Source organism: Chanodichthys erythropterus, chromosome 16 (assembly GCF_024489055.1).
Source record: "Chanodichthys erythropterus isolate Z2021 chromosome 16, ASM2448905v1, whole genome shotgun sequence".
NCBI classification, from domain to species: Eukaryota; Metazoa; Chordata; class Actinopteri; order Cypriniformes; family Xenocyprididae; genus Chanodichthys; species Chanodichthys erythropterus.
This window is the reverse complement of record NC_090236.1, coordinates 10,783,796-10,806,775: the sequence shown is the minus strand read 5'-3', so window position 1 is coordinate 10,806,775 and position 22,980 is coordinate 10,783,796. Positions and strand designations below refer to the sequence as shown.

General features: G+C 38.3%; 1 protein-coding gene across 2 annotated transcripts; it reads right to left on the bottom strand.

Moving 5' to 3' along the window:
* Nucleotides 1-1,869: 1,869 nt before the first annotated feature.
* Nucleotides 1,870-22,639, bottom strand: shda (Src homology 2 domain containing transforming protein D, a). Of its 2 annotated transcripts, XM_067363819.1 has the most exons (8): nt 22,492-22,639; nt 17,195-17,259; nt 16,669-17,005; nt 11,381-11,534; nt 10,960-11,157; nt 8,113-8,293; nt 7,577-7,696; nt 1,870-2,812 (listed from the first exon to the last, which is right to left on the bottom strand). In XM_067363819.1, the coding sequence occupies exons 3-8, from the start codon at nt 16,999-17,001 to the stop codon at nt 2,626-2,628; spliced, it is 1,173 nt and encodes a 390-aa protein (XP_067219920.1). In that variant the 5' UTR covers nt 17,002-17,005; nt 17,195-17,259; nt 22,492-22,639; the 3' UTR covers nt 1,870-2,625. The 2 variants fall into 2 exon arrangements, with proteins under 2 accessions (XP_067219920.1, XP_067219919.1); XM_067363818.1 differs by lacking the exons at nt 17,195-17,259; nt 22,492-22,639 and having other exon boundaries at nt 16,669-17,116.
* Between the last annotated feature and the right edge of the window lie 341 nt (nt 22,640-22,980).

Here is a 22,980-nt window from a genome sequence, read left to right as displayed (position 1 = left end):
TTTTTATGACAATTATAACAAAGCACTATTTTTCGTTCTTATGTGCCAGAAATCGCTTTTATTCCCCATCACTTATTACTGATACTTTGCCAGCGTTATCCACTTTGTTCTTACTTAGTTTTATTTGCTTAAATACAGAAATTTCTGTATTTAAGCAAATTAAAACAAAAAGCAATAAATAAAACATGGTTTACATGCACAGACATGTGAAGGTTACCATCACCGCTTTAAGCACAGGAGATGTTTTACATCCAGATAGCAAAAATCTCTGTTTTTACTGTTATATCTATTCCTTATGTTCTATTTTTATTCTTCTTCTTTATGTAAATCACTTTGAATTACCATTGTGTATGAAATGTGCTATACAAATAAAATTGCCTTGCCTTACAGCCACAGTAACACAAGAACACATACAGTATCAAGTATAGGCTTTACACAATGGGATCTCGTGCTTACAACACACTGGCCAAGCGTCTGCATATGGCACAGAGTTTTGAAGCAAACAACACTAATTGTTAGTCTAGAGATGCTGATTAAGGGAAAACTGAAAGATGGCGCTTTAAAAAGTCACACAGCTGATTCTCATCTGCAGACAGTGCGATATGAGAAATATTTCAGATGGGATTTTATCTTGACAGCATATATCAGCTGTGTTTAGTCAGAGTCTCATAAAACACACACACACACCCAGAAGCATTAGAATGTGTATAAGCTCGGTCACATGGAGGAGGTCTGACCTATTTTTTACAGTGTTGCATGAAGGCTTTATAAGGCAGAAGCCTTTCGCTGCCTTCTGCTTCACCCTTCAGCCCAGTAATGTCACATCCAGTCTGGATCTAACTGTACAGCAGCACATTGGGATAATAATACAACACACTTTTTTTTTTTTTTAGAAAACAACTATTTTATTCCAAAGAAATGAAAAGCTGGAAAACAGCAAATAGAAAAAAAAAAAAAAAAAAAAAAAACTCACTAAATTACAGTCATCATAAAACAATAGTTACAGTGTGGATCTCTACAGCAATAGAAACCCCGTGTAGAAGTCTAAATGAAGTAGTGTGTGTCACATGCAAGTAAACCAATCCAAACCAAACCAGATCAAAATATGAAAGCTGTTTATCATAACATTCACTATAGAGCAGGATATTGTGTTTCTTCAAAGGAAAATGACAGCTTATGATTTTGGGGGGCATGGTCAAGGTTCATGTAAGGTATCTCATGAAGCTTTAAATATTGCTAAGAAGTCTGAAACGACCGGACGGCACTGAACGGTATCATGATGGGTAGCGTTGTGACAGCAGCCTTAAGTGAAGTGAAATGCCACAGCAAAGACTGCTTCCTGTCATACTACAAACCCGCAGCACTGAAGCGAATAGAAGTGCAGCAATAGATGGTCTGAGGACATCACTTCCTGTTTTCATCATCCTCTGCCGCCTGGGATGCTGGGAGCAGAACAAATCTCTGTGCAGATGGCCATCCGGACAAGTGAAAGTCACATTCAGAACATTCCAGTGTCGTACCCTCACTTCCTTACCATTAAACCAAGATTCGTCGCTTCTAGTTACTGACAAAAGCAAGTTAAAGACAGGTTTCCTGTTCCTGTTCCTAAAGAGAAGCACTCATTTTCAGCTATAGTCACTCATTATTCACTCACCCTCATGTCAACATTTTTGTCACACTTTAAACTTCTCATAATTATGACTTCTGATAAAAAGTCAAAATTGACATACACAGTTCAAAATTAAAGTTTCCATTTTTGTATTTCGTCTGCCCTAGATTAAAGGATTAGTTCACTTCAGAATTCAAATTTCCTGATAATTTACTCACCCCCATGTCATGACATTAACATCTTGGATGACATGGGGGTGAGTAAATTATCAGGAAATTTGAACTAATCCTTTAAATATGCAGAGAAACAATTGAGAGTTGTGACAAAACATTTATGAATAACTAAAAATTTATTATTTTCCTCACACAAAGCATTTTTATGGCTTTAAAAGACTTGAAATATTGTGCACAAGTCATATTGACTACATTTATGATGATTTCGTACTTTTTAGAGCTTAGCCATGGTCAACATTTAAATTTGTTGCACGGAAAAGAGCAGCTTAAACAGCATTCAAAATATCTCCTTTTGTGCTATACAGTCATACAGGTTTGGAACGACATGAGGATGAATAAATGATGACAGAATTGTCATTTTGGGTGAATTATTTAACTTTTGAAAACAAGAAAATCTACAGAGGATGAGATTTGTACTGTACATCATTGCTTTTTTTTAGTATTGTAAATCTTTATAAATACTTTGGTCGGTTAACATTTTATCCTCAAATCTTAAATCTATCATTTGAGGAGTTTGGAGCAGAAAAAGAATAATATTGCAGTTCCCACAGTGATGCAAAGACACATTAGAGTCCAGTGAGAATATTCTTCACACATCAAAACAGTGTCATTACAGGCGCACTGTGTTTTCATTCACACCAGGGTTGAACGCGCACTCCAAACACAAATCAAACTCGCAAAGATCTGCTCGAGCCTTCAGTATGCGGTTGAAAACGAAGCGCTAAAGTAGCCGTCCGAGTTAAGCCCTGAGCGTGTGTGAGCGCGTGTTGAGCGTGTGTGGCCTCAGAGCGTCTGCACCAGCACCGGGAAGAGCAGAGACAGGTGTTCGGCTCCGCGGATGGGCAGTTTGTTTGTGGTGTAGTAATGAATGACTTCGGGGATGGAGTCAAACGGAGGACTGTTCTCTCCCAGGATGAACTTCCCATCACGAGACTGCGAGAACTTCATGTGCATGAACCCGTGACAGCTCCTGCAGAGAGACGAAGACAGAGAGACGGAGGGGGGGATTGAGTTTCCATATTACATTGTATGGCATCCCTGCAATGGTAGAAATGTGTCAGCTGGTAAGAGATTGCGCTATGCTGGCAGTAGGCAAGACTGCTGAACGGTACGTACAAGTGAAATCGGGGTTCCGACACATTTTCCATTTCAAAATTCCATACTTTTCCAGACCCACATTTCTCTCTCTGAAGAATGTTCAGACCATATTGAACATAAATCATTGGTTTCATTGGTGATAACATGTGCTTACATGATGAAAAGAAACCTAAAACACCTATAACCTGCATATATTCACCCCTTACACATCGCTTTGATACAGTAATTGTGGTTTGATGTTTTAAGATCACCAAACAGCAAAGTATGGTCTGATTTAGATGATTTGTTTGCTCCTTTATCTCTTGCTGGTTTGAGTGGCGCACGCAAAGAGACTCGCTTTGCATAATTAAAATGTGCACCTTAAATGTATTCAATTGTGTTCAACAATCACTAAACTTTTGGCATGAAAACACTTTGCTTGTATGATAAATTTGTTTTTAGAAATTCTTAATTTTATATTTTAGAAAACTAAATAGGGTTCATAATCCGGAAACGCAATGATTTTTCCATACTTATCCAGATCTGGAAATTACTCAAATTCCATACTTTTTCAAACTACGTAGGAACCCTGTGAAATAGTGTTGTTGTTGTGAACTAAAACTATTGAAAATCACTTTAGTTAGATGAAATAAAGCTGAAATAAAATCCTATATAAATATTAGAAGAATGTTTAAAAAAAAAAAAAAAAATGTTGCCTTGGCAAATAACTGAAATAAAAATAAGATTAAGTAGTAGCAAAAGTATTCAAACTAATCTGATATAAAAATAAAGTAAATAGAAATACACACACACACACACACACACACACACACACACACACACACACACACACACACACACACACACACACACACACACACACACACACACACACACACACACACACACACACACACACACACACACACATCAAAAACATAAAATGACACAATTAGGATGAAAACTGAAAAAATAAAAATAAAAAGCGAATTATTATTCACACCGTTGATCAAGAGATTCTGCTCGACATGGGTCAGTCTATCAGGCCCTGTCTTAGATTGGTTCAGATCCTACTTGAGCAACAGAGAATACTGTTACACTTAGTACCTACAGTTCCAAGCATTACATCATTTCTTGTGGTGTTCCTCAAGGCTCAATTTCGGGTCCTCTATTATTTAACCTATACATGCTTCCTTTAGCTGGTGTAATTAACCACTACAATATTTAATTTCACCAGTACGCATATGATACACAACCAGATGCCCACAATTCAATTTCCACACTATTGGTCAGTAATGACGTGTGGAGAACATCTATTCCTCCACATATTGACTCTAGAATAGAAGCCAGAAATCAGGCCAAGAATCATGTTGACAGTGACCTCACTTTTAAAAAACATATTAGCAATGTTACTAAAACAGCATATTATCACCTCAGAAACATGTGTATGTGATATTCTCCCCCATTTTGACAATGAGAAACTTGTTCATGCTTTTGTTACATATAGACTTGACTACTGCAATAGCATTTTTGCTGGGCTACCAAAGAGCTCCATTACATTTGCAAAGAGTTCAGATTGCAGCTGCACGAATGCTAACTCATTTTAAAACTAGAAATCACATTACTACAACACTCCGAGCCCTTCGCCGGCTGCCTGTATCATTCAGAATTGAATTCAAGATCCTCTTATTAGCTTTTAAATGTCTTCATGGAGCTGCCCCAATATACCTATCTAATTTGTTGGTTGTGCCTGAGACATGGCTAAAAATTGGTGAGTCAGCCTTTAGTTATTTCAGTCCCGAGCTATAGAACTAAACTTCAACTATATTTAGTATATAAATAATAATAAAATAACACTGAACTAAAATTAGTAAAGAAATGTGGAGATATAACTACACAAAAAAAGATAAAACTGTTCAAAGTCTACAGTTGCAACTTGCTGCACTAATAAAACAGAAAAATAAAAGGGAAAAATAATTACATGAGATGAAGCACTTTTCATTTGTATAGAATTTAATTTACCTGGTCATTCAAAAAAATGGGCCTTACAACATGAATATATTATTTTTTTTAATTTTCAGAAAAAAAAAACATATTGTGATCTATACCATTTAAAATACTTAAATTAATTAATTAAAAGATGCATACCATGATGTAAGAGTTTGGTCATTCTACTGACGCCTATTACTTAAAAACAAAAAGCAGCCATGCTTAGGCACTACATTATTAATAGCATGCTAAACGCATTCAGACCCACACAAAACACCTCAAACCTGAATAAATTGCACATTCAACTAGAATAACTAGATGTAACTGCCCTCCAGCAGTAAAATATCAAGGTAGTAACAGAAGAACAAAGCATGATGGGGAAAAAAAACAGATTGCGGCTAGGGGATTGCTATGTGGTTGCTAGGGTGTTCAGAATGGGTGCTAGGTGGTTGCTTACTGGCCCAAGTTCTATCAATACCAGCCTCAGATATTCTGGTTTCTAGATCTCTCTGTATGCCTTTGGGATTACATTGTCAATATACATGTTATATATATATACATACATACATACATACATACACACACACACACAGTGGGTACGGAAAGTATTCAGACCCCCTTAAATTTTTTACTCTTTGTTATATTGCAGCCATTTGCTAAAATCATTGAAGTTCATTTTTTTCCTCATTAATGTGCACACAGCACTCCATATTGACAGAAAAACAGAATTGTTGACATTTTTGCAGATTTATTAAAAAAGAAAAACTGAAATATCACATGGTCCTAAGTATTCAGACCCTTTGCTGTGACACTCATATATTTAACTCAGGTGCTGTCCATTTCTTCTGATCATCCTTGAGATGGTTCAACACCTTCATTTGAGTCCAGCTGTGTTTGATTACACTGATTGGACTTGATTAGGAAAGCCACACACCTGTCTATATAAGACCTTACAGCTCACAGTGCATGTCAGAGCAAATGAGAATCATGAGGTCAAAGGAACTGCCTGAAGAGCTCAGAGACAGAATTGTAGCAAGGCACAGATCTGGCCAAGGTTACAAAAAAAATTCTGCTGAACTTAAGGTTCCTAAGAGCACAGTGGCCTCCATAATCCTTAAATGGAAGACGTTTGGGATGACCAGAACCCTTCCTAGAGCTGGCCGTCCGGACAAACTGAGCTATCGGGGGAGAAGAGCCTTGGCGAGAGAGGTAAAGAAGAACCCAAAGATCACTGTGGCTGAGCTCCAGAGATGCAGTCGGGAGATGGGAGAAAGTTGTAGAAAGTCAACATCACTGCAGTCCTCCACCAGTCGGGGCTTTATGGCAGAGTGGCCCGACAGAAGCCTCTCCTCAGTGCAAGACACATGAAAGCCCACATGGAGTTTGCTAAAAAACACCTGAAGGACTCCAAGATGGTGAGAAATAAGATTCTCTGGTCTGATGAGACCAAGATAGAACTTTTTGGCCTTAATTCTAAGCGGTATGTGTGGAGAAAACCAGGCACTGCTCATCACCTGTCCAATACAGTCCCAACAGTGAAGCGTGGTGGTGGCAGCATCATGCTGTGGGGGTGTTTTTCAGCTGCAGGGACAGGACGACTGGTTGCAATCGAGGGAAATATGAATGCGGCCAAGTACAGGGATATCCTGGACGAAAACCTTCTCTAGAGTGCTCAGGACTTCAGACTGGGCCGAAGGTTTACCTTCCAACAAGACAATGACCCTGAGCACACAGCTAAAATAATGAAGGAGTGGCTTCACAACAACTCTGTGACTGTTCTTGAATGGCCCAGCCAGAGCCCTGACTTAAACCCAACTGAGCATCTCTGGAGAGACCTAAAAATGTCTGTCCACCAACGTTTACCATCCAACCTGACAGAACTGGAGAGGATCTGCAAGGAGGAATGGCAGAGGATCCCCAAATCCAGGTGTGAAAAACTTGCATCTTTCCCAAAAAGACTCATGGCTGTATTAGATCAAAGGGTGCTTCTACTAAATACTGAGCAAAGGGTCTGAATACTTAGGACCATGTGATATTTCAGTTTTTCTTTTTTAATAAATCTGCAAAAATGTCAACAATTCTGTGTTTTTCTGTCAATATGGAGTGCTGTGTGTACATTAATGAGGAACAAAAAATGAACTTAAATGATTTTAGCAAATGGCTGCAATATAACAAAGAGTGAAAAATTGAATGGGGTCTGAATACTTTTTGTTTTGTGTATACAGAAACACTAAAGACTCTGGCAGTAATAACCACATAAACATTCGGTAAAAACACAGAAACAGAAACATGAACCTAGTTTATCAGGGAAAAAAACTGTGCTATTTATAGAGTCAAATGACTCCAACTGTTTCATGAAACAAAAGCAAAAGTGGGACAAGTACTTCAGTTATTATACCTCTGAAAACAATCACAACAGACAAACAAAAGAGTAGCTGACTGTTTAGTGGACATTTATAGCACACTAATAGAGAGAAACCGAAAAGCACTCATTTCACCACTCATTTTCTACTCAGTTATTGAATAAATCCAAGCAGCTCTGAAATGACTAGATTTGCAGAAGTGTGCACTGTGTACTTGAGAAGAAATGACTAAACTTTAACTGAAAATATTTATTAATGAATCAGTTTATTGGTTTCTAGCAGCGAGTTTGTGTCTAAGACTGTACCTGAGAGACAGCGAATAGTCGTTTCGGATGGTCTGGCTTTTCCTCACCAGGTAACTGCACTCCTTACAGAGCGTGAGCAGAGATTCAGCTTCTGAGCGTGTCAATGCACCATGGTACCACCTAAAACACAGATGGGTCACTGCTAGGGTTTTCATGACAACAATTTTTTCGGCAGATGATACAAATACCTGTAAAATTTCATGATACTCATAACTTCTGTTATTCGAAAATGCAGAGATTAAATACAATTTATTTGACCAAATTAGAATATGCATATGTATATTTTATATATATATATATATATATATATATATATATATATATATATATATATATATATATATATATATATATATACACACACACATAGAAAGATGGACAGACGGATAGATAGATAGATGATACATAGAAAGATGGACGGATGTGTGGATAGATGATAGAAAGACAGATGGATGGATGGACAGATTGTTGATTTTGTTTCCTCTATTAAATCCATAGAGCAGCACAGCTGTGATTTTTCTTGTGTGAATACATACACCTGTTTCTCCAGGGGCAGCGTGGGGTCCACCCTCTCACCCAGGATGCTGTGGGGGTTGCTGGGCTTGCGCAGGCTGGTTGCTCCGCTGGACGGAGGGCTGATTCTGGACGCTCCTGCCTTCCTCAGTGGCTCGTCACGGGGCAGCGTACACTGATCCCAGTCTCCCGCTTCAAACTTCACTAATAAACAACCATCATAAACACACTACAGTTCAGGTTTGGGGTCTGTACAGTAAAAATACAGTAAAACATTAATATTGTGAAATATAATTGCAATTTAAAATAAGCATTTTCTATTTGAATATATTTTAAAATGTAATTTATTCCTGTGATGCAAAGCTGAATTTTCAGCATCATTACAGAGTTGTATTTATAAGTATTAAATGCATGAAGTTATACAGTATATATGTTAAAATCTTGTAAACCATACTGTAAACAACACTATTTTCTCTTTGTCAGTAGAGATGTTCCTGCTGTGAGAGTGATTGTAGAGCAGCAGTGGAGGAGCAGCTGTTTTGAGAAGCTCCTGCCATGTTTGTGTGACAGAGCGTGAGCAATCCATGAGCAACCAGAAGATCAGAAGTGGTGAAATGACAGTGTATGACATTTCAGTCACATAGGGAGATGATCTGAGTGAGTGTGTGTGTGTGTTGACGTGACGCAGAGCAGAGGTCACGCGGTGGCACTGATCTTTCTGCATGACTGCTCTAGTCCTCTCTTGCTGTCTCCATCATGTGCACCACACATCCCTCTCCTCATAAAAAGATCATACAAATCTTTCTTTCTTGCGTGCAAGATAAAAGACAGACTGTAATCTGTGCTTACTGATTAATCTGTTGATGCGTCAAGCGGTAGTCAGCGTTCAAAACAAATCTGCCAGTGACTTTACTGGTCAAAAATATATATTATTTCATTAAAAACATGCAGCTACTACTATAACTACTACTTAGGCCTGAAGGATTTGGGTAAAAAAATAATAATATTTTTTATTTAGTTATTTAATAGTTTATGTGTAGTTTACATTAGATCATATTTAATAATATGTATTATCATTATTCAAGTATGTACACAAAGCCACACAAATCAATAAAGATTTACTTTCAGGTAAATCAATGCAATAATAAATATATTTTTATTTATTATTATTATTTTTAATATTACTAATGGTATTTGTTTATTTAATATTTTATTATTATTATTATGATTATAATCATTATTTTTAAACTACACAAAATCAATAAAGAAATATATTACTATTGCAAAAATACTATCAAGCAAATAAATGGATTAATAAATTGAGTATTTATTATTATTAAGGGGTTAGTTCACCCAAAAATTTAAATTCTGTCATTAATTACTCACCCTCATGCTGTTCCACACCCATAAGACCTTCTTTCATCTTCAGAATGCAAATTAAGATATTTTTGTTGAAATCCGATGGCAACGTAGCATTATGAATCTTCTGTGACGAATCATGATTCGGATCGTGTATCAATCTCGTGACTTTGGTGCTCTGAACCGCTGATTCGACACGCTGATTCATAACGCTACGAAACTTCCTGAAGCAGTGTTTTGAAATCGGCCATCACTAAATAAGTCGTTATTTTGTTTTTTTGGTGCACCAAAAATTTTCGCTTTATCAAGTCAAGTCAAGTCAAATTTATTTATATAGCGCTTTTACAATTGGTAATTGTTCAAAGCAGCTTTACATATTAGAAGCACAGAAAAAGGGAAGTGGTTAAAAATAAGCTGTACAACCAAGCGTGGTAATATGTAACATATACAAGATGGTGCTACATTAAGCCAAAGTCGGCTGACTCCCAGGGGTGGAAAAAACCCCCTAGGAGAAAAACCCAGCTTGCTAGCACTGGGAAAAAAGTCCTAGGAGGGAAAAATATTAATATTGAACTACTGTACTCACATGAACTGATTTAAATATGTTTTTAGTACATTAATGGATCGTGAGAGAAGAAATGACATTGCTGGCTATGGAGGCCTCACTGAGCCATCGGATTTCATAAAAAATATCTTAATTTGTGTTCCTAAGATTAACAAAGGTCTTACAGGTGTGGAACGGCATGAGGGTGAGTAATAAATGACATTATATTCATTTTTGGGTGAACTAACCCTTTAATAATAATAATACGTTTATTTAATATTTTATTATTGTTATTCTATTATGATAATAATCATTATTATCATTTAATTTTAAGCTACACAAATCAATAAAGAAATATATTACTAATGCAAAAATACTATCAGATAAATGCAATAATAAATTGAGTATTTATTATTATTATTATTAATAATATTTATTTAATATTTTACTATCATTATAATCATTACTATTATTATTGTTTTAAACAAAAATAAATTAAGAAATATATATTGCACAAATATATTGCATGAATCAAGGCAATAAGAGTATTTATTAATAATAACAATAACAATGATAATTATCTTTATAATCAAGACTAATATTTATTTTTATAGTACACAAATCAATAAAGAAATATATTACTATTGGAAAAATATTGAGTAAATCAACAATATTTAATAATAATAATAATAATAATAATAATTTTATTTTATAGAACAACAGTACATTTTAAATACTAATATTTATGTCCATCTCAATTTATTTGCTTTCAAATGCTAAACCACAGAGGATTTATTTTGGCAGAAAAATGTCTGAAAAGTTAGTGATTGACTGGAGAGTAACAGTATCATATACTCACATTTGAAGTCATCTGATCATTTTGAACCCTGCTCGTAGTGCAGAAAGCCACATTTCCAAAAGTATGAAAATGTACTATTGTGGAACGGAGCCCATTTCTGCATCTTACCGGCGAAGGCTTTCGAGATGTTCTCTTTCTTCCACTCCCAGGGCTGGTCGTACTCATCTGCGGGCCTCTCGTCATCCTGGGGCAGACGGCTCTCTCTCTCGTCCTCCGCGGGGGCCGTCCGGGACCGAACCCTCTCCTCATACGGGCTGTCGTAGAGCTGCGGGCTGCTCCTCCCCTGATCTGTGCTGTGCTGGAGCTCTGAACACCACCAAACACATTCATTTGCACCAGATGACACAATATGGCGTTGTGTATTATTAAAGTGAATGAGGAATGGAGTTGTCAAGCTTTGAAGAACATGCAAACAGACCACATACCGCAGAGCAGACCACAAATGAAACAGACTGGAATAACAATGGCTGAATAAAAGCTTTTTTCGCATCTCTTCTATTATGAGAGATACAGTGGGGAAATACTGTACCGCTTATGAATCGCTGGGCCTCAAACGGCTCCATGTAACTGCTGCAGGCTTCTACAGCGTTCTGCTCCCAGCCGGGCCTGGGTCGCGGGTCTGGTCGAGCGTCAAACGGGTCTGAGTAATCGGTCTCCCCGACCACAGGAGCTGAGGGAACCACCTGGGGAAAACAGTGATGTCTGAGTGACCGAGAATCAGAAATGAGGACAACCGCAGTTTTTACACAGTATGCGATCCTGCCACCTCCTGTGTAAATGCTCATGAAGCTATATTAATCAAACATCCACCAGGGTTATTATAGTTAGCTAAACTAAAAGGGGTCATTGATTATGATTTCACTTTTTTAACTTTAGTTAATGTGTAATGTTGCTGTGTGTGAGCATAAACGTTACAACGCTCAAAGTTCAATGCAAAGGGAGATATTTTCTTTTACAGAAATTGCCGTTTAAGGACTACAACAAATGGCTGGTAGGCAGGGCCGTCGCCAGAACACATAGAATGGGGGGGCATTCGGTTTCCATAGGGGGGCACACATTTTTATAATCTGAGAAACAGACGTTCGCCAAAATGATAATGTCCCGTATTTATTATTAATTAAATAGACTTCTATAATGAAATAAAGTTCTATATTACCACAAAAACACAAGATAATCGATCCTAATTAGATTAAACACCAAAAACGAAACCCCTTTGCATTATGGCAATACTTTGCAAACACGAGGCACAAAAGCTTTTCAATTCCTCGAACAACACAATAATAAAAACGATACCAAAATAGCAATAAATAGGCTAGCCTACATCTGTAGCATATTTAAGTGTAACTAAGACTTTTGAGTGCACTCACCATTAAAATAGTTGAAGGCGGCAGGTCTCCGAGTGATAGTCATTATTAAATACGGCCTAAATATGTTTCAAGTTCCGTTTTATGTAATAATGTGTTATATATGATTTTTTTCATAGGCGGAGGGTAAACCAACTCCAGGGTAAGGAGATGCGATTCTCATTTAAAAACATATTAAAATAGATTTCCTAGAAATAGCTTTAACTTACTTGTCACAGCACAACCTACATATCCCAACATAAACACTGCTGATAAATTATTATTTGTTCATAAAGTGTTTACGTTCACAAACCACTGTTAATTTTAACAGATTACGCACGCAGGATTTGGCAGAGAGTGCGCAAAAGGCGCTCCCTATAATTAATAAAAAAATCTCGCTCATTTTATTGCGATCTCAAGAAGTTCTGTAACAATAAATTAAACTGACTGCATAATTACATAACAATTTACATAATTGTTTGTTAACCAAAATCTGCTGATTTCTGGAACGCAATGACCAGTCAGAGGTGTTTAAGTTAGCACTGAACACAATCTCGTTTTGAGCGGTGAGTGGATTTTGAGATGTAGACGCTGGCAAATATTCCCTCATTATAATTCGTTCCAGAAATCAACAGATTTTTTCGTGATTAGCTACAGCGCTCAACGCTGCAAGAACACGTTGTAAAGCATTGTCGTTCGTCAGAGTGCAAACAGATACGCACTGGATCGTTTGCCAAATATGTTTCGCCAATATGCTAATATTAACTGATCCTAGACCAGAATTATGTGCAGTTTTTCCCTCTAAAAGCAATGAGAAGCAGCAGCAGGTAGGCAGTGGTTTGAGTGAGAAAGTAGTCTCAAGTCCAACGGCCTTACACACACTTACACGCCTAATTTCTATTTCATATTTCTGAAGATAATGTGTTATTTAAAGTTACCGTTGTAGAGATAGTTTTCCTATGAGCTAAATGCTGCTGAAGACATTTCGATATGGAATTGGACAGATCCACAGATAAGGTTTTTGCTCTCAATCGGAAGTTTGCTGGATGTATATACGATTAGGGGGGCACGTTGTGTCATCTGGGGGGGCACTGCCCCCTAATGCCCCCCCTTGGCGACGGGCCTGCTGGTAGGGACTACAACGAGCTTCTTCCCAGGTTATTGACATCACTGACCCTAAAATTCACATAAACCCCGCCCCCGAGAACACGTAACAAAGGGGGTGAGGCCATGTTGGTCTGCTTTAAAGAAGAGGAAGAGTTGTTGTAGTAGAGTGTTGTTGTAATGCCGTCATTTTACGCCGGACTGATTCACAAACTAGGGTCAATTCAACGCTGGATTTGCACAAAAGATAAACATGACGGCACATGCTAGTCGATGAGTTGAATCAACTCCACAACAACTACATACATTTATCAACTAACCATTCAGAAACGTCCAGTTTCATTCTAAAAGCTGTAACTTCTTCCTGAGTCTCTCCATCAGTGTCGACTCCGGTTTGAACAATGTAAGGCTGAACACCGTTACTGACAATCCTCATTTTGGCTGCGTAAGATTCTCCAGCTTTGTTGTTGTTGAGTATTTGAAGCGTGAGCTACTGGAAAGGGGGCCGGGAGCAGAAGCTCATAAATGATAATAAATGATCCGTGGGGTATTTTGAGCTGAAACTTCACAGACACATTCTGGAGACACCAGAGACTTATATTACATCTTGTGAAGGGGAATTATAGGTCCCCTTTAAACTTATTTTATTTCAGTTAGTTCCCAAAGCAACATTTCCCATTTTCATTTACTTTAATTTGATCTACTAAAATAATGAAAATTTAAATAAAAATAATAGAAACTATATATATATAATAAAAAAAAAAAAAATTACAAAAACTCATTCCAAAATGTTCAATTCAAAATATTAAAAGCTGTAATAGTATATCAATGATATTAAAATAACACGGTCATCCACAACCTTTCAAAGTATTTTAGATCATATAATTAGATCATATCAAGAAAATGTGTTTTGACCTTCATCGGTCAGCCTTACTTCATGCAGCAAAAGTATTCTGAATAATCTCAAAACTTATGCATTCATAAAATATAATTCACAAATGCGTAAGCTAATTCACATTCATATTTGCAAACAGTAATTCACAAACTCATTACCTAATTCATATTAACAAAATAAGATTGGCTAAAAGGATGTTTTCCATTCAATGAAAGTGGATGGGGACAAACTCCAAAAGTTGCCATAAAGGCAGTCCATTCGACATGTTTTCTATATTCCAAGTAATCTAAAGTCATATATGTGAGGAAGAGTCTGAAATTGACAGTTATGCACTAAACATCATACTATCCCTGTTGTCTCCTAAATCTCATTGAATGCAATAGAATCAAACATATTGTGCCACAATTAGTGATACGACAGCCAATGATGTTTGATTTTGTTGCCGTCCAACCTCGAACAGCATATCTTCAGAGAAATATCTTTGATGTGCACATGCCTGAATGTGAGTTTGAGAGCAATGCCGGAGGGAATGAGAAAAATGAAAATGAAATGAAAATAAAAATTAAAGTTAAAGTTAAACAAATGATAATAATAAAAAAAAACTAATAAAAATGACAGATTTAAATGACAAAATTAAAACAAAACCTGAAAATATACAACAACAAAAGCAATTTTAAAATGAATTTAAATTAATAAACATTATACTACTTTATACTACATTATAAAGCTACATGACATTTCTCATTAGCGAGGTAATAACGGTGCTGTTCTAGAAGCAGATAACTTAGTTTCGCTATTAGTAGAGACGCTGCTGCCAAACACTGTTGAGAGAAGCACAGACTCTTTCTCTCTCTCTCGAATAACTGCATTAGTCTGCTATCCATTGCTGAAGCCTCAGGTTACTGGCTCTAAAATGATGTTTTGGAATTAGCAACAGAGGCTTGGGAGATGCATAAGAAATTATTCCTACACCGAAGAGTGTTTTAAGGACAAGCTGCCATAAAGGCAGTCCATTCGAATTGTTTTATATATTCCAAGTCATTCCAAGTCATCTGAAGTCATATATGTGAGGAAGAGTCTGAAATTGACAGTTATGCACTAAACATCCTATTCTCCCTGTTGTCTCTTAAAGGTGCTCTAAGCGATTCTGGGTGGAGTAACTTTCTGTTGACGTTCAAAGTGTTGTCAAACAAGACAGAGGCTAGCTAGACCCTCCCTCCCTCCTCCTCCTGCCCCTCCCCTCCGTGCTTCCTGAACCAGTCATAAATGTGCATTTAAAATGTAAGTAGCTTGCGTATTGACGCTGCTTGTCGGTTATTAGCTGGGGCCACTGTGGTCGTGGTCCAGGCTGCACCAGTTTGTTTTTGTTGTGGTTTTTGGAGCTTGTGGCGACTACAGAGACCGCGTTTTTTTACAGTGTGTTCAGGGGACAGGCAGCTTGCGGATAGTGAGGAGATGTTTGCTGTATGTGACAAAAAATGTTTTAAACACGTTAAATCTCATTGAATTCGATAGAATAGCATTACCACCTTGGGTGTGCATTTTTTCCTAATAATTCAATGGCCCATCGTCAATTATTCCTTACCTATAATACTTTATAAATAACTAAACTAAACTTACATAACTAAAATAAAATTGTATGACTTCCAAAGAACTGGAATACAGAGCACAAGTCAAACGGACTTGTGACTTGTCCTTTCTAAAGATCGACAGTCACCGATCACATTATGCTTGCATTGCACAGAAAAGAGCATTTTGCTTTAAAAAAAAAAAAAAAAATCACTAAAGAAAAACAAGACAAATGAAACAAATCATACAGATTTGGAGTGACCTTTAAAAGTGAGAAGGAAGGGTGGTGTGTGATAGTCTATATAACCCCACAGGCATTGGGATTAAATGTATTTGGGTTAATGAAATTGATTCCCTATTCTCCGACCCTTCATCTCTGACAAAAGACAATTGTCACCCGGCCAAGCTCTGGAAACATGAGAGAATTGTGCGTTTGGTTGGTTTGTTATAACATCCGCAAAACTCATTCACACGGGCACCAAACAAATCTACTCTGAAAGAATCACACATCAATGTAATCCTAGAAAAACAATCCCTACTGCCTGTTCTGTGATATATTGATCTATTCATGATGAAAGGAGTTGAATGGAGGATCTTTATACCAAGAGAACTGACCATATAAAACACCAATAAAACACTTTCAAATAAACAAAGAAATGTTCACTCGCCTTTATAATGATATTTTAAAGGATGAAGCGCTTAAAATCACAATTATCTATTAAGACCAAAGCAAACTACTAAACTACAATTTTACACTTTCTGAAGAAACTGCAAGTGGTTTTTTATTAATCCCATTAATTTTCCATATACTAACCCAGAAAACCTTTTAAAACACACCATTCTTTCTGACAACAGTCCGGTAAGACCCATTTAAGCTCTCTATATGTTAAGAAAACAAGGACTTACAGGGGCCTGCGGTTCCTCAAATGTCACAATGTTCAGCGGTATTTTGCTACGCCCGAATTCCTGAGATTCCACTTTTATCAGCCTGTGTTTGGGAGACACAATCTTCACCTCCACGCCGTTGGAAAGCACCGTGCCAAAAGCGGGAAAGACTTCCAAAGACCCTGAGCCGTTCACCAACCGGTTCTCTGAAGGCTCGTAGGGGTCCTCAAAGTCCAGCTCTTTCTGAGCCCTGTAGGCCCGTAGGATCTCGCTTTCGGTGTAGTCCGGTTTCGGTGGCTGTGGCGGGCCTTTCCTGGTGCCAAAACTCAGGTGATCTCTAAACCACTTTGCCATGGGTCTACGACCAACGCAAGAAGGAAACAGATCCAAATATATTTAAAATGAGCTTGTTATACCTCTAAAAATCCCTTTATCCTAGTTCTTCCATGGAACACCATCCATAAATCTGGAAACACCTAACCAATAAGTTACTTATTACTTTCAGAGTGTCAATAAACAGCACATTTGATATTGTGCAATAGCTCACCTCAGTTTCCCCAATGCATCGATTCTTTAGAACATCCAACTTCTATTTGCTTGCAATAAATTGATCTGGAAAGCAAAAGCACAGTCATGACATGTATATATATAAAAAAAAAAGAGCAAGAAACATAAAGAAAGACAGATGTGGAGTATTTTAAGCCTCCACCCCTAGACCTACCCCAGTGGAAAAGATATTAAAGGGATAGTTCATCCAAAAATGAAAATTCTGTCATTAATTACTCTCCCACATGCCGTTCAAAACCCGTAAGACTTTCATTCATCTTTGGAACACAAATGAAGATATTTTAAATGAAATCTGAAAGCTCTCTGTCCCTCCATTGACAGTCTACGCACCTGACACTTTGAAGCTTCAAAAAGTTCATAAAGAGATTGTAAAACTAATCCATATGAATCGAGCGGTTTAGTCCAAATTTTCTCAAGAGACACGATTGCTTTATATGATGAACAGTTTTTACTGAAGTTTAAATGTGCTGCATAACACGAGAATGAACCTCATTGGTTCTTGCTGAAGCTCAAACATGCTGCGTAACACGAGAATGAACCTCATTGGTTCTTACAGAAGTTTAAATGTGCTGCGTAACACGAGAATGAACCTCATTGGTTCTTACAGAAGTTTAAATGTGCTGCGTAACACGAGAATGAACCTCATTGGTTCTTGCTGAAGCTCAAACGTGCTGCGTAACACGGAATGAACCTCATTGGTTCTTACGGAAGTTTAAATGTGCTGCGTAACACGAGAATGAACCTCATTGGTTCTTACGGAAGTTTAAATGTGCTGCGTAACACGGAATGAACCTCATTGGTTTTTACGGAAGTTTAAATGTGCTGTGTAACACGAGAATGAACCTCATTGGTTCTTACAGAAGTTTAAATGTGCTGCGTAACACGGAATGAACCTCATTGGTTTTTACGGAAGATTAAATGTGCTGCGTAACACGAGAATTAACCTCATTGGTTCTTGCTGAAGCTCAAACGTGCTGCGTAACACGAGACTGAACCTCATTGGTTCTTGCTGAGGCTCAAACGTGCTGCGTAACACGAGAATGAACCTCATTGGTTCTTGCTGAGGCTCAAACGTGCTGCGTAACACGAGAATGAACCTCATTGGTTCTTACAGAAGTTTAAATGTGCTGCGTAACACGAGAATGAACCTCATTGGTTCTTACAGAAGTTTAAATGTGCTGCGTAACACGAGAATGAACCTCATTGGTTCTTGCTGAAGCTCAAACGTGCTGCGTAACACGGAATGAACCTCATTGGTTCTTACGGAAGTTTAAATGTGCTGCGTAACACGAGAATGAACCTCATTGGTTCTTACGGAAGTTTAAATGTGCTGTGTAACTCGAGAATGAACCTCATTGGCTCTTGCTGAAGCTCAAACGTGCTGCGTAACACGAGAATGAACCTCATTGGTACTTGCTGAAGCTCAAATGTGCTGCGTAACACGAGAATGAACCTCATTGGTTCTTTTTGAAGCTCAAACGTGCTGCGTAACACGGAATGAACCTCATTGGTTCTTACGGAAGTTTAAATGTGCTGCGTAACACGAGAATGAACCTCATTGGTTCTTGCTGAAGCTCAAACGTGCTGCGTAACACGGAATGAACCTCATTGGTTCTTACGGAAGTTTAAATGTGCTGCGTAACACGAGAATGAACCTCATTGGTTCTTACGGAAGTTTAAATGTGCTGTGTAACTCGAGAATGAACCTCATTGGCTCTTGCTGAAGCTCAAACGTGCTGCGTAACACGAGAATGAACCTCATTGGTTCTTATGGAAGTTTAAATGTGCTGCGTAACACGAGAATGAACCTCATTGGTTCTTGCTGAAGCTCAAACGTGCTGCGTAACACGAGAATGAACCTCATTGGTACTTGCTGAAGCTCAAACGTGCTGCGTAACACGAGAATGAACCTCATTGGTTCTTGCTGAAGCTCAAACGTGCTGCGTAACACGGAATGAACCTCATTGGTTCTTACGGAAGTTTAAATGTGCTGCGTAACACGAGAATGAACCTCATTGGTTCTTACGGAAGTTTAAATGTGCTGTGTAACTCGAGAATGAACCTCATTGGCTCTTGCTGAAGCTCAAACGTGCTGCGTAACACGAGAATGAACCTCATTGGTTCTTACGGAAGTTTAAATGTGCTGCGTAACACGAGAATGAACCTCATTGGTTCTTGCTGAAGCTCAAACGTGCTGCGTAACACGAGAATGAACCTCATTGGCTCTTGCTGAAGCTCAAACGTGCTGCGTAACACGAGAATGAACCTCATTGGCTCTTGCTGAAGCTCAAACGTGCTGCGTAACACGGAATGAACCTCATTGGTTCTTACGGAAGATTAAATGTGCTTCGTAACACGAGAATGAACCTCATTGGTTCTTACGGAAGTTTAAATGTGCTGCGTAACACGGAATGAACCTCATTGGCTCTTGCTGAAGCTCAAACGTGCTGCGTAACACGGAATGAACCTCATTGGTTCTTACGGAAGTTTAAATGTGCTGCGTAACACGAGAATGAACCTCATTGGTTCTTGCTGAAGCTCAAACGTGCTGCGTAACACGAGAATGAACCTCATTGGTTCTTGCTGAGGCTCAAACGTGCTGCGTAACACGAGAATGAACCTCATTGGTTCTTGCTGAGGCTCAAACGTGCTGCGTAACACGAGAATGAACCTCATTGGCTCTTGCTGAAGCTCAAACGTGCTGCGTAACACGGAATGAACCTCATTGGTTCTTACGGAAGTTTAAATGTGCTTCGTAACACGAGAATGAACCTCATTGGTTCTTACGGAAGTTTAAATGTGCTGCGTAACACGGAATGAACCTCATTGGCTCTTGCTGAAGCTCAAACGTGCTGCGTAACACGGAATGAACCTCATTGGTCCTTACGGAAGTTTAAATGTGCTGCGTAACACGAGAATGAACCTCATTGGTTCTTGCTGAAGCTCAAACGTGCTGCGTAACACGAGAATGAACCTCATTGGTTCTTGCTGAGGCTCAAACGTGCTGCGTAACACGAGAATGAACCTCATTGGTTCTTGCTGAGGCTCAAACGTGCTGCGTAACACGAGAATGAACCTCATTGGTACTTGCTGAAGCTCAAACGTGCTGCGTAACACGAGAATGAACCTCATTGGTTCTTGCTGAAGCTCAAACGTGCTGCGTAACACGGAATGAACCTCATTGGTTCTTACGGAAGTTTAAATGTGCTGCGTAACTCGAGAATGAACCTCATTGGCTCTTGCTGAAGCTCAAACGTGCTGCGTAACACGGAATGAACCTCATTGGTTCTTACGGAAGTTTAAATGTGCTGCGTAACACGAGAATGAACCTCATTGGTTCTTACGGAAGTTTAAATGTGCTGTTTAACTCGAGAATGAACCTCATTGGCTCTTGCTGAAGCTCAAACGTGCTGCGTAACACGGAATGAACCTCATTGGTTCTTACGGAAGTTTAAATGTGCTGCGTAACACGGAATGAACCTCATTGGTTCTTGCTGAAGCTCAAACGTGCTGCGTAACACGGGAATGAACCTCATTGGTTCTTACGGAAGTTTAAATGTGCTGCGTAACACGGAATGAACCTCATTGGTTCTTACGGAAGTTTAAATGTGCTGTGTAACTCGAGAATGAACCTCATTGGCTCTTGCTGAAGCTCAAACGTGCTGCGTAACACGGAATGAACCTCATTGGTTCTTACGGAAGTTTAAATGTGCTGCGTAACACGAGAATGAACCTCATTGGTTCTTACGGAAGTTTAAATGTGCTGTGTAACTCGAGAATGAACCTCATTGGCTCTTGCTGAAGCTCAAACGTGCTGCGTAACTCAAGAATGAACCTCATTGGTTCTTGTTGAAGCTCAAACGTGCTGCGTAACACGAGAATGAACCTCATTGGTTCTTGCTGAGGCTCAAGCCTGCTGCGTAACACGAGAATGAACCTCATTGGTTCTCGCACGTCAAGCAAACATCTAGTCCGCTCAATTCATATGGATTCGTTTTATGATCTTTTTATGAACTAAGCATCAAAGTGATAGTTGTGTAGCTGTCAACGGAGGGACAGAAATCGCTCAGATTTTATTCTTACAGGTTTGGAACAACATGAGGGTGAGTAATTAATGAAAGACTTTTAATTTTTGGGTGAACTATACCTTTAAAGGGATAAATCAAAACACAAATCATAATTAACTTAACTGCATATTGTTCCAAATCTGTATGACTTTCATTCTTCCTTGTGACACAAAAGTAATCAGTTAGCAGAATGACAAGGCAGCTTTTTCATACAATGAAAGTGAATGGTGACCATGTAGGGTCAAGCGAGATTGTAGTCAATAAAGACTTAAATTTGGGTTTGTTTTCTCACAGAAAGCTCTCATTTAATTTACAATACAACAAACGAGTCATATATGAGTTACTTTGATGATGCTTAATGTCTTTTTAAACTCGAAAGTCGTCGTCCCAGTTCACATTCTTTGGATGAAAAACGATGCAACGAAAGTGAATGGTGACTGAGGTCTTCAGTCCCTCACATTCAGCTTAACAGCTGCTTTTGTGTTCCGTGGAAGAGAGAAAACAATACGGATTTGGGACAACACATCAGCGTGAATAAAGAGTTACATAATTTTAATTTTGGGTGAGCTGCTCCTTTAAAAATACACATATTATCATATTACTGTAACGTTAGATCAGGTGATAAGCGTTATACGCTTGCAATTGGGTGATAGATTTAGCATAACGGTGATGATTTCTTACAAATGACAACAAATAATTCAATATTACTCAAAGAGAAAGTTTCACACTCACACAACTGAATCTTGTCAAAGAATCCTGTCCAAACAAAAACATGCACCAACTGTACACACCCACTTTCTTACTGTTCCCATAACATAACAAGAAGATCTTGACGTATTTTGGACTGAAATAGATAAAAACTGTCATTATAGATTAAAACTAATGTTAGCATGCTGGCTAACATCTCAACTCCTCCAACCCACATTATGTTCACTTTCTTTGTCGACAAATGTGATTATATACACGAATACAACTGTATATTGAACATAGAAGTGGAACACTGCATTCATTTGAAACACAAAAGTAAAAACTAAGAAATTTAACCTGCATTTTGTTAGCCGGCTTGCTTGTTGGCTAACTATGCAGCGCGCGATCCCGATGGATATTCACTGAGGAGCGTGTGCAAATTGTTTATCTAAAACGGCAGTTTTTAACTCATAATAACAGTTCCGAAACCAACAAACCTCCAAAACAATTGCAAAATACTCACCTCTTAATGATAAACGGACGGAAGGGAATATATAAAGAAGGTGTGAGGAAAATCTCAAAAAGTGACGATCGTGTGCACGTGCGGATGGATGGATGAGTTGCATCGGATTGCATTGGTGGTTGCAGCTTCAGCTGCTGAACAACACATAAGCTCGACTTGAAGCCCACTGGAGAGTTGCATTGTCTTTGTTCTTGCTGAGGCATTTCATTTCACATGGTGCCTCGTGCTTAGGCACGCATTCTGATAAATTCTGCATGTCTGCAAAGCCGAATTATTATGAAAGTACATTATTTTAGGTGGAATAAAGAGATTTAAGTGCGATAAAATGCATATAAACAGGTAGGGGTTTCTAGTTAACCATACAAAAAGAAACGATCAGATTCAATACACGCCAACCCCTCATTGACACCTTCTCCATCAGCAAACAGAGGTCAAATCGTAAGGTTAAAAGGTCACCAGCACTTTGGTGGATCAATATGAGAGATGGTG

What these genes read in the sequence shown, in the direction of transcription:
- shda (XM_067363819.1), bottom strand. Translation starts at nt 17,001, where the DNA reads ATGGCAAAGTGGTTTAGAGATCACCTGAGTTTTGGCACCAGGAAAGGC. An exon ending in TTGAGGAACCGCAGGCCCCT is followed by an intron (nt 11,535 to 16,668) that starts GTAAGTCCTTGT and finishes TGTTTTCCCCAG; the next exon opens with GTGGTTCCCTCAGCTCCTGT. An exon ending in GGCCCAGCGATTCATAAGCG is followed by an intron (nt 11,158 to 11,380) that starts GTACAGTATTTC and finishes GGTGGTGTTCAG; the next exon opens with AGCTCCAGCACAGCACAGAT.